The sequence below is a fragment of the Poecilia reticulata genome, chromosome 15, assembly GCF_904066995.2.
Source record: "Poecilia reticulata chromosome 15, P_reticulata-male-v2, whole genome shotgun sequence".
Lineage (NCBI taxonomy): Eukaryota > Metazoa > Chordata > Actinopteri > Cyprinodontiformes > Poeciliidae > Poecilia > Poecilia reticulata.
In genome coordinates this window covers 25,134,294-25,152,211 of record NC_088844.1, presented here as the reverse complement: position 1 = coordinate 25,152,211, position 17,918 = coordinate 25,134,294, and the positions used below count along the sequence as shown (strand labels likewise).

General features: G+C 37.1%; 1 protein-coding gene across 4 annotated transcripts in view; it reads left to right on the top strand.

The window, feature by feature from the left end:
• Window positions 1-17,918, top strand: part of sertad2b (SERTA domain containing 2b) — a 37,797-nt gene extending 19,879 nt beyond the window's left edge. For all 4 annotated transcript variants that reach the window (XM_008430364.3, XM_008430362.3, XM_081616318.1 and 1 more), the window contains one exon: window positions 11,954-17,918. In XM_008430364.3, the coding sequence (XP_008428586.2) occupies window positions 11,954-13,118 (1,165 nt within the window). In that variant the 3' untranslated portion in view covers window positions 13,119-17,918. The remainder of the gene's footprint in view (window positions 1-11,953) is intronic.

The following is a 17,918-nucleotide window of genomic DNA, read 5'->3' as shown; positions in this document are numbered from 1 at the left end:
AGAAAAGTTAAATATTTCAGGTTTAAATATTTTTAAAATTTTCTGTGTTTTTAAAAAAAAAATGTTTTTCTGTATCAGATCAATATTGGCTGATACTAAACCTCAGATATCGGTATCGGTTCTGGACGTGAGAAAAGTGAATTGGTGCATCCATAGTTATAGTTATTAAGCAAAGAAAAACAAAGTTTAGCTGTTTTTTTTTTGTTTTTTTAATCAGATTTTGTGACTTTATCAGTTAATTTAGGACGCTGTCGCGTTGTGTTCAGAACAGCCACTTGCCTGCAGCTGGATCTGAACATCTGGTGCGTGGCGGGCTTGGAAGAGAGCTCAAACTCGGCGCATAAATGCTGCAGAGCCAGTTGCTGCAACGCTCCATCGCAACAGAAGGCAGTGTGGCTGGGATTAGTATATTTAGGATTAAAATCAAGGCATAAGGTGCGGTAATAAGGCGGGCGCTGGTTTCGTGTTGACGCTCGGCACCAGAATTCTGCGGCTGCTTTCTCCGTCGGAGAAGAACCCGCTCGCTCATCAGCAGCAGCATGTCTGCTGACCTAAATCTGCTCTCTTCTTCTGCCTTTTATTTATAGACTTAAGAGTGAGTGCGTACGGGGAGGGCGTGTGTGATCGGAGACGCTCTCCCAGACCGGAAAATTTGGGATGTGCACAAGTTTGCTTTGATTGCACATGTAGGTTTGACCTTTGGAGTGACGGCACGGTTACGTAAAAGTAATCCTCGTCGTCACCAGAACAGTAGATTGTGTCTGTTTTGAAGGAGTTTGGTCTCTGTGGATGTGTGTGTTTTCCCAAACATTCACTTTTAGGATCCGTTTGTCTAATGAATTAGTTCAGAGTGCGACTGCAAACGGAAAGAGAGCCGTTTTATTTCAGCCTCGTCTCTGACCTTTGCACCCCTTTGTCGGTGTCGCTGATATGGACTTTAATCAGCTACCGAAGGCTGGTTTTTAACTTTGGACCAAGGGTGTTCAATGTAGGGCTCGGGGGCCATTTGTGGCACCTGGATTGATTGTTTGTGGCCCCCTGGCTATAATTAAACATTATGACATTTTAGGGCAATTGTTGATAGGAGGGGGGGAATCAATTTTCAATAGAAAAAATTTACTAGAAAAAAAACAAGCTAATTTCTGAAAAGAAAAAACCCTCAGAAATGTTTATTTTTATCTAAAAAATTTCTATAGAAAACTTGGACATTTCTGAAAGATTGCCTGAAAAAAATTCAAAATTTTGTCTAAAAAAAGAATAAAAACCTTGAATTTTTTGACTCTTGAAACAGAAATTTCTGCTTTCTACAAAATTTTTGAGATGAATCTAAAAGTTTCTAAGTTATTTTCTAGCAATTCTTTTTACTTCAAACTCAAAAATTTCTACATTTTTTTCTAGAATATTTCTGAAATTAATCTAAACATTTCAAAATTTTCTTCCATCAATTTTTTTTTTTACTTTTCAAACTCAGAAAATGTCACATTTTTTCTTGAAATTTTCAGACGGTATTTGATGGACATTTACTCCTCTTTTTTAATTATTTTTTTCTGTCAATAGCAGCCATAACACACATCATAAAGAATAAATTACATGACTTTTAAACAAAAATCTACTCATGAAAATGTTAAATTCCACACAAAGTGATCGTCTTTTCTAAACTTTGCTTCCCTTGGTGCTTTTAATTCCTGTATTGAAACTTGGATAAATACAGCCAGTGTTTTCAAATGAAAACTCACCTAGATCCTGTTCTTATTTCTGAGAATAGATTAAATATTTTTTTCCTAGTTTTCTTCATTCAAACACAAAATAATAAACAAATTTGATGCCTTTCATTTAACGAGTGAAATCCATTTGAAGTTTTGGGTCTATGATCAAGTTTCTACTAAAAAATATGATTACCTAATAAATTAAAGTTTATCTAGTTTGTTGATGAATAGATTAAAAAAATGACAGAATTTTGGTGACTTTAGTGTTTAAAAATGGTGTTTTCAGCTGGTGATTTTGGCCCAAGCTTGGACTTTAATGCATTTAAAGCCAGGAAAGTTGAATATTTCAGGTGTTGAGATGTTTTCTGACTTGTCTGTCATTGCAGTTCTGTTTTTTAGGTAGATTCTGCAATATTGCCCAGCGCCACTGTAGTGTTTTGCAATCAGGTCTGCCATTACGTAAGAGCTTGTGGTGAATTCCCTGATAGCCAGCTGACCTCTGTCATGTGAGCATTTATGATCACTTTGACTCAGGGCACACACACACACACACACACACACACACACACACACTCTGCTTGCAAACTTATTTTGGTTGTGGCTCATCTTTACCATGTTTTCCCGTCTTTCTTCAGTTTTGCAGAAACTGAAATCATTTTCATGTGAGGCAGACGTAATATTAACGGTTTTATCCACTATTTAAAGTGACGGCAGATTTTATTTCAGGCACACTGATGTTTCATATAAACCTTCAATAACTTGTAATGTAAATTATTCAAGCTTTGTGTCCAAGCCGACCAATAGAAACGTTGTTGCTAAAATCCACCGAGTCCCGCCCCCAGAAATCTGAAACGGCATCTGTGAAACGTGATTTGAAAAGAATGCAATTCATAAAACTTGGTCTCAAATAAAAATTGAAATAAAATTATTTTTTAAATGAAATTTGAAGAAATTTTTTTTTTAATCTGTTAAAAAAAATTTATTTGAAAAATAAGTTGAAAAATCAAAATTAGAAAAAATAAAATCTGAATAAAAACATGTATCTTAAAAGAATGAAACAAAAAAATTAATCTGAATCAAAAAAACTAAAATATTTTGAAAAAAATAGCATAAGAAAAAATTCTGATTTAAACTTTTTTTTTTTGAAAAATACAATTGGAACAAATAAAATCTGATGTTTAAAATTAAAACAGTAAAAAAAAATACTGAAAAACTAATTGAAAATAAGTAGAAAAAATGAAATAAATCTAAAAATAATTTGAAAAAATATCTGATTTGTTTTTGAAAAAAGAATCTTAAAAAAATAATTTAAAAAAATTTAATCTGGGAAAATAACTAGAATAAGTAGCAAAATGTACATTAAAAATGGACTACACATTGTAAATTACTCAATAAATTTTTTTTATTGAGAAAAAATTCTCAGTTTCATTTTGAGAAGACATTTTCTTTCTTATCACCAACATGAAGGAGCCCGAGATCTTTTTGTTTTCACAGAAACTATCTGATTTCAACAAATGGTTTGTTCCTGTTTTTTGTTTCTTTGCTAGTCATGAAATCACTTTCTCTTTTCGCGTTTACACTTTTTCGCTCCTTCACACTGCAAAGACACAAAATCTTACCACGTATTTCTGGTCTAGTTTCTAGTGCAAATATCTCCACATATTTGAATTAAGACAAAACTTGCAAGTAACTTTCCTGCAAAATATGTTAACCTGTGTTAAGCCCTTAATATTGATGGAAAAAGTACTAGATTATTCCATTTGTGAAAGAGGGAAAATGTTTTATTATAAGTGGAATAATTTACCAATGGAATTATTACTGTAATTTTTACTAAGACATACTCTAGACCAAAAAAAATGTTTTTATGTTTTATTTTTTTGGTACATTGCTTTTTGCAGTGCACTTTTGAATGTGTGAGCTGGTTCCACTGCTCAATCCAGTTTTTAATTGCTTTAATAAAATACCCAGCTTGGTTTTTTTGCAGCCAGAGAAGCATTTTAATGCCACATTATTCCTTTATTAGACGCATGGCTTCACGTAGAAGCTCGATCCTCCTTTGGTCGCACTCTTTTGAGTTTCTGAAGTTCAGTTCAGTGAAGCTTAGACATCCAACTTCACTACATAAATTTTACGTTATCAAATGTAAGTTTCATAAACGAGGGTCAGCGTTTGTGAACCAAACAGGAGTTGGAAAAACATTTCCAACAGGTTTTATAAACATTTTAAACCTCAGAGTTTCTAAAGAGTGCAGCTCTAGAATAAAATTAGTTAAAACTGAAGTTATTCAAGAGGTTCCTAATAACGTTGATTTTAGTTATGAATTATCTCTGACGATTAATCGGATAAAAAAAAAGTTGGTACCTTTTGCAGAATTTGAGACTTTTAGACTATGCAAATAAGTAATTCAACTCCCTTTTTGGCTAAAGTGTAATAAGAAAGCATTCCTTTAGTGAATGACATGTGAGAAGCTCGGTTCTTTCTGCTTGACTTAATATCAATACAGTGTAGCACAAAAATGTTGATTAGTTTTTCATTTAACAAATCAATCAAGATGCTTAAGAGATTTTTGTGACAGAATTTGAACTGGATGAAGCTAAAACAATTTCACTGGAAGAGTTTTAGAGGGTCTCTTTTACATCTTAAATGGCAAATTTTATAGTTTTGCACAGTTTTGGCTAAATTACTGCTTTGAGTGTAATGCTTTTTCAGAAAAGTGCCTTTTTTGCTCCAGTTAATGATTAATCAATTACAAAATTAGTTGATTATTTGAATAATTGATTAATCATGATTAATCAGTTTATTTGTTTCAAGTTTAATTTAATATGTATACAAAGTTGGCTCAAATTTTGACATCGGTGCATAGGCCTATCGCAATAAGTAATAAATCAGTTAATCGCATGATAAATTAAAGCGAGTTTGTTAATTACCATTTGGACGACTTATTGTTTTTCTCTCTTTCTACCAAAAAACTGGGTGATAAAAAGTTTCCAGTCTGGTTTTTTGGTCTCAACTAGCTCTTTGTTTTGAAAGACAATTTTGTTTAGAGACTTTATGATTATTTTTATTTGTTGTGGATATTTAAAATATCTCGGTGTTAAATGTTCATTAAAATTTAAAGTTTGTTAATCTCTGAGAATGTGTTCTTGCATTATCATGCAATTACCATTATATTACTTGAAATTGGTCTTAAACAACAATATTATCGTTTATCGCAATAACTTCTGAGAGAATTTGTCACCCAGGAAATTTGTTATCGTGACAGGCTTATTGGTTATTATTATAAAGTTTGCCAACGGACTCATTGGCATTGCTTTCTTCCTTGGTATTATTTTGAACTCTGGATTCTACGTTGCCCTTGAGACTCTTCAGATCAAAAAGACAAAACATTTTTCGGTGCGTAATCGTCTATCTCCTCCGCTCTTCTTTAATCAGAAGTATCAGAACCTTGATTTGCTGAGTGGTGTGTGTCGAACTGTGTCACGGTGTCACTTTCATGTGTGCGGTTTCTGATTATGCAGCTGCTAGGAAGTGACTCTCATTGTGTGTTTTCCTGGTTACCAACAAGAAGTCGATGATCAGGTCTGATACCGGGATGAATGAATCTTGAATGTGGATTTTAGGAATGTCACAGAACCAGTTTTAATAATTCGGCTCTCGTCTTGGGATAATGGTATCTTAATTTGTGTGAGTGAGCGTAGTGGGGTCTGGTCACAGTACGCCATCTCTTCCTCTGGGTTTGGTCTGGAATGTGTTTACTAGGACGACATTGTGTGTGTGTGTGCGTGCATGAGAGAGAGTGAAACACACATGGTTATAATAGTTTTGCATTTTCCTTTATGGTGTAGTTTTATTTTGTGATTTTTTTTTGTCTAATTCAGTTTGTATGCTAGTTTTTATTGCACTTTCAAAAGAATGTGTTGTTTAAAAAAAAAAAAAAAAAAAACTTTAGTAGGTGTGGCTACCAAAGTTTTCCTACAAAAATGAGAGACGTAAAACTCTACTAAATGTATATGTAAATTAATTTAAAGCGATTGAAATCACAGCTAAATTACATTAATAATGAATTAAGTGTGCAAAAATTGAATGTTAATTTTGCATAAAGTGGTAAAGTAACAAAATATATATTTTGTATTTTCAAAAAAGTGAGAACAACTTTATTTTTTCCAGTGTTTTATGACTATTGGAATATTTTTCTGTTTCTACCACCATTTTGTAGTTTCAACAAATAAATTTGATTATACTCACACGTTGTTACTGTAAAAACATGAGCATTTTGACAGCTTACAAAGGTTTGTGCTAATCAAAACATTTTCCACTTTAAATATTTGAAATACTGCCTAACTGGTGGTGTTACCTTTCCTTTTTTATCCACAGTTTTCTCTCCACGTTGTTGTTTATTTTGAAGGAGTTTTGAGGCAAAGTGGAGAGATATTAAAACTGCTACTGGGCAAGTTACTCAGCAGGCCGTTGCTAGGTAACCAAAGAGTGAGTGAATGAGTTGCTAGGTAACCAAAGGGTGAGTGAGATGGTAGATTCCACCAACCTAGCTTAGCTGGCTGGAGTTTATTGAATATTTTATATATTGAATATTCTATTAATGACATGTTTATCGCAGTATGTATTATTGATTTATTGTCCAGCACTGGAAGTGCGTAAACTGCTTGTGTGTGGGGCGAAAAATAAATCAATTTCTCATCAGTTTGAAAGGCTAATAAATAAATTCATAAACATGAAAACAAATGATATCATGTCTATAATTTCAGTACGTGTCAATTATAGCATGCGTTTTATAACGCATGCTATAATTAGTTTTCTTTATGTATTTCAGTTGACGGAAACGTTTTCTCAGTTTCAGTTTTCATTATTTCGTTAGCTTTAGTTAGCTGTAATAACCTTGGCGGTAGGTGAATTCTCACAGAGGTGAGCTGGAGAGTTTCGTCCTCATGCAGAGTCGGACGCATCGCAGCGAAAAACGCAGTCATGACTGCAGCCGCTCGTCTGGGATGCATGTGCAAATGCAGAGATGGATGCACTCAGGAGAAAGCCACTTTCATCTACCTGCAGCATTGTAGCGGTGTGTGTGTGTGTTAGTACTTTGTGCATCCACAGAACCTGAAATAGCCCAACGTGGAGGGAGGTGAGGGGGAGGGGTGGATGTGCAGCTCAGGCATGGAAACCAGCATATCCGGTTACAGGATCATAATATCACTGCAGAGGCCGTCCACTACCGTTCCACTACTGCACTACGCACACGCAGCCGGCTCCAGGAATAATATCATCAGACCGCATGTTTAATGTTTGGCATCCAGCACCTACCATGCATGCACACACCTGACTTTACCTCCTCTTTGGAGCGATCCTTGGGTAGTTACATGGATTTGTTGTTAACTGGAGTTAACCCTTGTTCAGCTAAAGGAAGAGAAAACGGCGACAGTTTTTTTTGTTTTTTTTTCTGGACAAGGGCTGAGATTTTGATATCATAATCTTTTAGGTAAAACAAAACTCACATTTAAAGCAAAACATCTGCTTTTATTTACTGATGTAAACAAAAAAAAATATTGGAAGACATTATTTACAGTTGAATCCAGATATTTTCCAATACAAACAAACAATTTTTTTTCTTGCTGTCTGAAGTTAAATGAAACTTAAACTTTTAAAGTTTTAGGTCAGCTAAAATTATCAAAATTTTAGCTGACCTAAAATTTTGATAATTTTGATAATTTTGGAAAATGCCAAAAAGCATTATATGTATGTATTCTTTAATAATTGTTGCATGTGCGTGTTGCTTGTACAACATGCAACAATTATTATTATTATTATTATAGCTGCTAAAATAATAGACATTGCTTTAAAAGTGATGCTGTATTTAATTTCAGATAATTTTGTCATTTTGTACTTTTAATTATTTGTCTTTCTCATACTATTTTGGACTTTTCTGTTTTGCACTCATGTAAAGTTATTTTCTGTGATAGTCCACTGTAAGGAAATGTGTTTACTGATTCCAATAAACCATATCTACGAGAGGAAAGTAATTTTGGCTTGATAAGGGTTATCTGATTAAAAAACTGATTAAAGGATGATTTCTGTACATGCAGACGCATCAGTTTCCTCTTGTTTTAGAAGCTAACGTTTACGTAGCAGTGAAGAAACGGCTTCTGATATTGTGTAATTATTCTCACAGTTCTCATTCACTTACCTTTTCTTTGTATTTATCATATTACCAATGCGTATATAACATTAGACCATCCATCCATCCATTTTCTTACACCCTTGTCCCTCAGTGGGGTCGGGAGGGTTGCTGGTGCCCATCTCCAACTGGCGTACCAGGCGAGAGGTGTAGTCACCCTGGACAGGTCGCCAGTCTGTCGCAGGGCAACACATGAGACACACAGGACACACAACCATGCACACACACATACTCACACCTAGGGGCAATTTGGAGAGGCCAATTAACCTGACAGTCATGTTTTTGGACTGTGGGAGGAAACCGGAGAACCCGGAGAAAACCCACGCATGCACAGGGAGAACATGCAAACTCCATGCAGAAAGACATGGGAAGAAGAAAGAGAGGGAATCGAACCCAGAGCCTTCTTGCTGCAAAGCAACAGCTCTACCAACTGCGCCACTGTGCAGCCCTAGCATTAGACCATTCAGATCAAAATAAATTTGAACCCCAGTATTGCAAATATTTTACAAGATCTTTACTCATTTAGGTTAATTGTTTTTAAATGGGTTTACAAAGGTATTAGCTTTACAAAAGTAGTAAAAAAATAGCATAGTTAGCCCTGTCACAACAAATTTTGCTGGATGGTAAATAATATGATAAATGACAATGTTGTGGTTTTTAGACCATTTTCAAATAATATATTGATTGATATAATAAAGCAAGTTTGTGCTCTCAAAGATCAATGGAAGACATTTTAATATCCAAAATAAAACAACAAAAACAGGGAGAAAGAGCCCCACATACAACCAAGACAATAAATAAAATGGATTATATTTCTACAAACAAAATTGATCTGCAAAAAATATTAACCATCCAAATGTAAATTAAGCTAATTTTAATTAATGTTGTGATTAACTGCATAATTGCTTTTTGCTACAGGCTTAATTGTAGTTAATAAATGTAAAATAAATGCTCAAAATGGTATTTTAATATATATATTTTTAAATTAACATTTTTTAACCAAACATCTGCTGGAAAACAAAAAAACGGGAAATTATTTTATCATCTGCACCTTGTAGTTTTCAAGCAGTTGCTCTTAATTATGCCAGAAACCGGTATGAGCCAGTTAAAGCCAGATTGGTGCGTCTTTCTGTCAACAAGTTTGAAAACAAACGTAGCATCAGGACTTTTTTATTTCACTGAATTTCTCTAAAGGAAACTTTCAGAAAGTTTTGGCATCATAGTTTAACTGTGACTCGGTAGGATTTTCAGTCAGAGTGACCCCGCTCCGCTGCTGTGCTTTATCACGTTGACTCTTTTACGATCCGTTTTTCTTTTTTTAAACGGAGTTACTGTAGAGAAATTGGAGGAATTAAAGCTGCAGGATGTTAAAGACGGGTGGAATAGTGTGGAAGGAGCGGATAGTCGGAGGCGAGAGGAGGATAATGAAGAGGAATGTGACGGGTGGGGCACCTCTGGTATGTGTGCGTCTTGTGTGTGAGAGCCCAAACAGCCTGCCGTGGCTCGGTGAGTCACACATGCGCAGCTGCTTCGCCTCTCAGTCACACAGCAGCAGCGTTCTGCTTTGAAATGCCTTTTTTTTTTTTTTTTTTTTTTATTCCTCGCGCCTCTGAATCTCCATTTTCCTGAAGCAGCAGCAGCAGCAGTCACTACTGCAATGAAGGAGTGCCGACGTGAGAACGTGTTAATGCCAGAAGTTATCCAGCTGCCAGAAACTCCCTTTCATTTCCTCTAATGCATCTTTATTCACCATGTAAATTATTGAGAAGATGTAGAGAAGTTCGAGGTCTTACTCGGTAACCGTAGCAACCTGATGCCGCTTGGTGTGATGCAGGTGTGAATACTTTGTTCAAACTACATGCGAGTCTGTGAATAATTCCCAACTTATTAGATACTGGATTATTTATTTACAAAATAAAAATCTGCCGAGTAATGCAAGAAGCAGAGGCTGAAATATTGCTGAGTCACTGGTTGCTATGGTGATTCCAGGCTGTTCCGCTACAGTTTTCAACAGAAAACCGGTTAGAACCCGTCATTTTCAGTTATATACTATATCAATCAATAACTGAAATAATAGTCAACTATAATATAGTAAGCAATCAATTGTAAGCTATATACACAATCTTCAAAAGGCCATTTGCCGAATGAACACCACAGTAAGGACTAACCAAGTCACATCTGTACAAAAATGTCAACATTTTTCATCTTTTGTCTGTAGATATGTTCTACTTGGAACTCAATTGTCATTGTTTTAATTTCACCTGGTAAAAATTTTGTAAAACAAACATAAAAATATCCTATTAGACACCTTTTTTATCCAATTATTAATCAGTTAACCAAAAAATAGACACCAGATCAGCACTATACTGTATTAATGTTGAGTCAAACAGGAAGGACTGAACTTTCCACATGTTTTTAGACGTATTTATTTACCTACAGATGCATCCTTTGCTACAAATGATCAAGCTTAGCCCAAAGGAATGTTATGTTATTGCATTTTAGGCAATAACGTAAGAAAGCTGAAAACTATTTTGTCTGTTCTCAGCAATAAAAACAGGATCTTGGTCAGTGTATTTAGCCGAGCTTTAATACAGCGATTAAAAGCACATCATTGCACAAAGGTGTATTTTAGAGTACAAGTTGTGAGTAGATGTGGTCTAATTTAGATGGAAACTAGAAAGTTTGGAAAAGATTATCACTTTTTGCTGCATCTAACATTTTTGTAAGTAGATTTTGATTCAATAGTCGCAGTTTTGTAGAAAATTATTCTTGAATTGTGGTTGGGGTCCACAAGAAATCAGGACAGGTTCTGCAAATGCCCCCGGACCTCACTTTGAACACCCTTGGCCTAGTCGTAGATGCGATTGTGGGTTTATCTGCATCTCTGGATGGATTCCTCATTACCTTTCCTACTCCTCTGCTTCCGCTTCTCGCTTGTCTTCCTCATCTTCCTCCTGTACTCTTCTTCCTCCCTCCACCGCGTCCCATTCATTGTCGTTTCTTTGGGTGAATTCCCAGCTGACTCGGTTTGTCATGGCAACCAACGGGTCGTGGTGACTGGGCCTGCAGCTTACACTTCCTGTGTGTGTGAGTGTGTGTGTTTGAGAGAAGACGCATGCGCCTTTATTCAGGCGGCGACTGGCTGCATGTCAGCCTGGATTAAAGTCAAGCACACTGCAGCAGCTCCTTTCGTTCTTTTCCATTTTCTTCTTCTTTGTTTTCTGAATAGTTTTATAAAAAAATCACCCAAATTATTGCTCCTCTTGTACCCTGCTCACCGCCACAACCAGCAAGCTCTCCCTCTAATATCATAAAAAGAGGAGTGGCCAAAGGTTGGGCTTTAAATCTGGCTTGTACTGAGCAGGGAGCACTGCTATTACGTAACTTAGTGTGTGAAGGTTTCCTCTACAGCTGCTCATTTTGTCTGTATTTTTTTATTTATTTTATTTTTTATCTCCAAATGCAATATGCTCATTTTCTGTTTGCAGCTTCTTACTGTCCCAAAGACGACTTTGGTCCCTGTACGAACGAAGTTATTTTGGATTTGGGATGCAATTTAACGACAATCCCCAAAATAGAAGGTTTTTTGATATGGGCAGTTGCCCAGGGCGGCACTAAAGGAGGGGATACAATAGCACCATTCAAATGTACTGATCAAGTAATTGTGAAACCAGTTGTGTAAAACTTTGTAGATGTATTGCTAATTTAAAAAACACAATTTTGCATTGTTGAGTTGGCGGCGTGGCCAGCAGCAACTTATTTGGATTTAAAGTGATAAGTAGTCCTAAAACAGCTCGTCGGCAGAACTGATGAGACTAAAATCTTATTATCCAAGAATGATTTTGTCCAAAAAGAGAAATGGACACACTGTTAGACCATCCACCTTTAGGTCTAACAGATTTCCATGAAGTCTGGAGTGACTTTATTTAGGTTCTGAGCTTTAAGTCGCTGAATGCGAAGGAGCAACACTACTTTAGACTTGATTTGTGTCTTAATGATTTCTTATCTGAGCACTTGATTGATTAACTTGTTTCCTCTCCTTTTGTTTTGTTTTGTCTAGATATATGTTCTGTAAAGGTGCAAAGCGGAAGTTGGAAGAGGATGAAGAGGGCCTGGAAGGCAAAGCGGTGGAGGCGTCGGTGGCGGGAGCGGGGGTAGGCGTTGCCTCGGAAGGTCTTTCCAAGGTGTCCTACACCCTTCAGAGACAGACCATCTTCAACATCTCCCTGATGAAGCTCTACAGCCAGCGGCCGCTCGGTGAACCCAGCCTGGAGCGCCGCGTCCTCATCAACAACATGCTCCGCCGCATCCAAGATGAGCTCAAGCAGGAGGGCTCCCTGCGGCCACTGTTTCTGCCGCCCTCGCCGCCGCCTGATGACCCCATGGACGAAGGGTTCCGCGAGGCGCCGCCATCTTTCGGTATCCTGTCTCAACCATCCACGCTGTTGATGCCGGCGATTCCTCCGCCACCCTCGCCCCACCCGATGGTGCCTCCCAGCTGCCCAGCACCCCAGCGCTTGGAAGGCTGCGCCGCGCCCCTGGACGCCTGCCTCACTCCAGCCTCGCTACTGGAAGAGGACGGTGGGGATTCGGCGTTCTGCGCGCCGTCCCCACCCACTCCTCCTCTGTCTCCGCCCCCACTAGCTCCATCGTCAGCGCTAATGAGCAAGGTGTCCTCTAGTGTGACTGTCCTATCAAACGACAGTTTCTCATCCTCTCCGAGTGACATGGAGTTGGCTCCTCCCACCGCCATTACACGGACGGCAGCCGCTAATACTATGACCATAACTACCTCCCCCACTCCATCCCCTTTCTCATCACCCACAGGCTCCACCAGAGACTGCAGGACAATGGGTGCTAAGCCAGAGGCAGCTGCTGTTTTCCTGCCCGCACATTCCCCTGCTAGCCTGGAAGACATTTCCCCTTCGCCTTCATCCCCTTCTTCTTCGGGTTTCCTCTCAGACTTGGCGCTGGACGACGTCCTGTTCGCCGATATTGACACGTCCATGTACGACTTTGACCCTTGCACCACAGCGGGGGCCGTAGGCGCCACAGCTGGCGGTGGCGGTCTCGCCAAGCTTTCGCCAGTGGTGAACGCCGACGATCTCCTCAAAACTCTGGCGTCGCCGTACAGCGGCTCCGCCCCCCAGGTTTCAGCCAATCAGCCTTTTAAAATTGATCTGACAGAACTGGACCACATCATGGAGGTGCTGGTGGGGTCATGATTCAGTGACACCCTGACCTCCACCTGCGAAACTTTTTATTAACCTGGAGAAACAGACTGGATGGAAAATTTGGGATCCCTTTTGTTTTTATCTCTTTAAAAGACTTTTTCTTCTAAGGTCGGTAATTGTAAACATCGAAGGTGATGTCAACTAGTACTACTATGACAACTACTACTTCTACACAACACTGTTCATGCACTGTGCTCGCCTTTCTAGGTGTGGAAGTGAAGTAACGAGGAAGCAAAGAATACACACCGCAAAAACATAGAAGTATTTTTGGTCTAGTTTCTCGTGCAAATGTCTTGGTATACTTGAAATGAGAAAACTAACTCACAAGTAACTTTTTACCAAGATATGATTTTGTTTTAAGTAAATAATTCCTTAATATTGATTAAAACGTTAATTATTGGCAGATTATTATAAAAAGACATTGTACCATGTTGGAAGTAGTATAACCTGCCAGTGGAATTTTTTCTTTTCAAAAACCTGGCCACTACTGAGTGGTTACCTAGCAACCCTAGCTGAGCCCAGCCCCGTTACCTAGCAACCCAAGAACTCCAGTGCGTTTGGTCAGCTGGAAACCACTTGCTACATTCTTTTTTAAATTGTTCAGGCTTTTCAAAGATGTATGGTTGTATAATTGTGCATCCTTTTGAAGCCATCTTCACTTGCGATTGTAAATGTTGAGCTGGGGGCGTGACCAGCAGTAGCTTATTTGGATTTAAAGTGACAGAGCCCTAAAATAGCTCATTCTGAAAGGAGCTAAAATAAGCAGAAGTAACCAGATCTAAGAATGATTTTGTGTAAAAATTGAATATGTTTTGTATATTCCGTAGATCTATCTTAACCATTCAACGAAGCATAATAGGGCTCTTTTAGGAAATTATTTACTTAAATCAAGCTCCCATATCTTGATGAATAGTCGCGTTATAATTTTATTTCAAATGTACCAAGATATTTGCACTATGAACTACACTAATAATGGTAAGGTTTTGTGTTTTTGTAGTGCACAGAATTTTGTATATCTATACTTGTGAGGAACTTTATGAATTTCCTTTCTAGTCCTTTACCTGAAGCTAAGCCTTAACCCTTAAGAGTAACTGTAAATATTTCTATTTTTAATCCTCGTGGGGATATGCACTCCTCACAGGTACAGAAATACAAAACAAACATATACATACACACACTGTAATTATGGCTTTTAGCAGCTGAGTGCCTTTCAAATGACCACTTATTCAGTTCCTGGTTTTTACAGTATTTTTTATCTGCTCTTCTCACTTTAACAGCCCACTGAGGGTCACATGATGTTTTTAATTTATTATATTGTATTAAATTTTGTTGAGGTAATTTTACATGATCAAATGATGATTATTTAATCTTTATCTTATTACAGATACAATGTTTTAATTGTAAAGCAAGCATTTAAGGAGGAATATATTGTTTTATTGGTGTCTATGGGGTGCCAAAAGTGACAAGATGTAGTAAATTATTAATCTGATAAATTATTTTATATTCAGTAGGGCTGAAATGATTAATTGGATTAATCACAATAAATACAAACTCAAAAGAGGCGAATTGCTGAAAAAAACATTCTCAGATGAGTAAATAAGCCAAAAAATTTACAAAAAACAAACCCTTTTTCTATTCAAGATTTAAAAAAAAATGTTTTTCTGTAAATATGTTCTACCTAGAACTCCTCAAGTAGTTTTCACCTGGTTCAAGTTCAGTAAAAAAAATTCAAAAGCACCTTTTTCTCTCCAATTAAGCATTCTGTTTGCAAATAAGCAAACAGAATAGTTTGCTTATTTACATCTTCTAATATATTCCTAATATTATATAAAAAGCTTAAGTGGTTAAATGAAAAATCTGCAGAATGTACCAACTTTTTTTCTTCGATCAATTTTGCAGCCCTGACATAAATAAATGTAACCATAATTATTGAAATTGGTTGATTTTATTAAATACATACAATACAAAAGGTTGCAATAATATGTAATTATATCAGTGTACTTTAGTCCAGTGTAGACCAAAACATGGTGTGTAATATGTTTTTTGTTTTTTTTAAATCACATTTTGGCACATTTGGACCCCCATAGATCTCCACGTTAGCCTGGCTCTGCAATAATGCTTTAGGAGTAGCTCTAAACCACATCACCAGGTTGTTGTTTAAACTTTTTACTAGAAGGGAGCGTCTGTTTGTGTACACATGATGTCTACGAATTCAATGCCAGACTTCCTGGTTTTTGTTGTTGTTGTTTTTTATGTTACTTTTTTGGCCCTTCCACCCCTCCATACTTCTGCTCGTCTCCCCACCTTATTCACAGTCATAATACAACTGCTGGTTGTTTTACATGAGCTCGGTTATATGAGCCAGTTATCACAAACCAGTTGCAGAGGTATTCAAATGAGCTGCACCCACTGGTAACACTGGTTTACACTCGAAGAAATAAGCAGCCCTCTCCCCAGTCCCAATTGCACGTAGATGAATTTGGAAAAGCTCCAAAGTTGATGCATTTATTTATTTTTTTTTTTCAGAAAACGGATTATAATGATTTGGTAACAGCAGGGCCTACAGTATTACTCACACTCCCTGTTTCTACGGGGTTTGTTTACATGTGTTGGTAATAGGTAGCCTTAAATGCTAGCTAGCTCTTTGTAGATTAGCAGTCCTGCTACTTTACACTATTTTCTCAACCCAATATTAGCGGGAGAGCTAAAACTATCACGGAAGAAATTTGAATTGAGATTTCCACTGAAGTGGAAAACCAAAACCACAGTGTTAACCTGATGCTGCAGCCATGCAACAGACTGTGGTGTATTAAAACTATGTTTGTCACAAAGCCTTATAAATCTAACTATAATCTATTAAATTAAACCTTTTTTGCATTTGTTTAAAATTCAGATTGTCAGAAGCAGCATTTCTGAACACTTTTGGCACTTTCCCTTTACGTGGAACAGCTCAAAAAGTTTGGTATTTTTGGTTTTCACTCCAAGTAGCGCCACTTTTTATTGACCTGTGAACTATGGCAATGCATCTGAAGGCAACAAAAAACAACAAAGCAATCCATCCTGGGCATTTTCTCTGTTTTTGCTGAGAGCTTAAATCGTTGCAGGGCATGAAGGGCGCGGTTGGTGCCAGAGGCAGCTTAGAAAACGGGCATTTTGCAGAAACACCAGGCTGGTTCTGAATGATGCCTTTCAAAACTGTCCACTTGTATCTGAATCTCACTTAATTAATTACACTGCAGTGCCAGTGTATAGCCAGTAGATGGCGCTGTATTGTATGATGCAATCCAAAATGGATTCCCGTCGAGACTGTTTTTGTTTTTGACTTCTACTTAAATGTAATTTACATTGTAGGGGGCGCTGTGGAGCAAATTTTTGCAGTTTCAGAGAAAGCCCTTAAAACTGCAAATTTTCAGAATGAAGATGATAACTTTAAATAACAGACCGTTAAACCACCTTTAATGCTAATGATAGCTTTTTTAAAAAATAAATTTTTTCATCACAAATTACTTTAAAAAATGTTTAATTCATTATAAAACAGGTTAAAATTTATTGCAATTATAAATTTATCAAGCTAGCAAGCTGCAAAACACCTTGAGAACTCAAAACTAAAATTAAAGTCTGAATGAATGAAATAATTATTAAATAGTGAATTAAAGTGAGAAGAAAACATTGTAAAAGTCAATTTTTGTAGAATTGTCGGCAGATGCTAATTCTGTTTGGGAAGTACAAAGCTAGCAAAGCAGCGAATAAAAACAACAATGTGAAGCTACCTGAAGTTGAAAACCTCGTCAATTTGAGCTGTACCATGTGAGGGAACTGTGCCAATCAGAGCTACGTTCCAAAGGGAGAGTTCAAAAGACATTTATTTTATCTTAAAATAATTACCAGACATCTGGAGAAGCCCTTGTATCCAGTGGTGCTTCAGAGAAATGGAGGGTGGTGTAAAGTTTGGGTTCCCTGGCAGAGTATTTGCTCAGATGTGAGTCGAGCGCCACGTTATGCTGTTTGCAGACGACTGTGTCTTGTTTCTCTCTGTGTGTTTTAAATTTTTTTTGGAGTGCTTTTGTTTAATTTCCATTGAAATTATTTATTCATCTTGGGGTTTTTGTCTTTTCTGTGTAAATATATTTATTTTTGATGTGAAGTGGACACATGGATTGTAAATGTGTGTACAGAATGTGTGTTAGGAATGTACTTTTAGATAGGAATGTATCGGAGTGTGAAAAACTGGGTGGAAGCCATTTTTTTTATATACATAGGTTGTTATATTATCTTCTGTTGGTTTGTTGCGTTCTGGATTTTATTTTTGTTTCTCCTGGTGGGGTGGCCACAACTTTTTATATCTTTTGTACTTTTTATCATTTTCCGGTTGAAGGCAAACAGTTCACATTCATGCAGCAATATTTAAAGAAAACGGTCTCAAACCTACAGATGTCAAGACTCCAAAGCCTGTCATGGATGCTTTCATGCCAAAAGTAATGTACATAGTATGACCAACATTCAAGCTCCTAAGACTTTTCAATCAGTGTTTGTCACCAAATCGGTTTCATTGCGTCCAAGCGTGCGGCGGATTCCCTCAACACGGGCTGTAACTTACGGACCTCAGCGCTGTGCCTTTTTCTATGCAACAAACACAGAGAGAGAAATTATCAGCCGATCACTGTATCGGTGGGTCTGTAGAAAATAAAATGCTCAGCTTCACAGCTGTTTATGAACTGAAAACGGTCTTACTTTTGTAGTTTTATATATATAAATATATATATATAAATATACAATAAAGTGTAAAAAGCA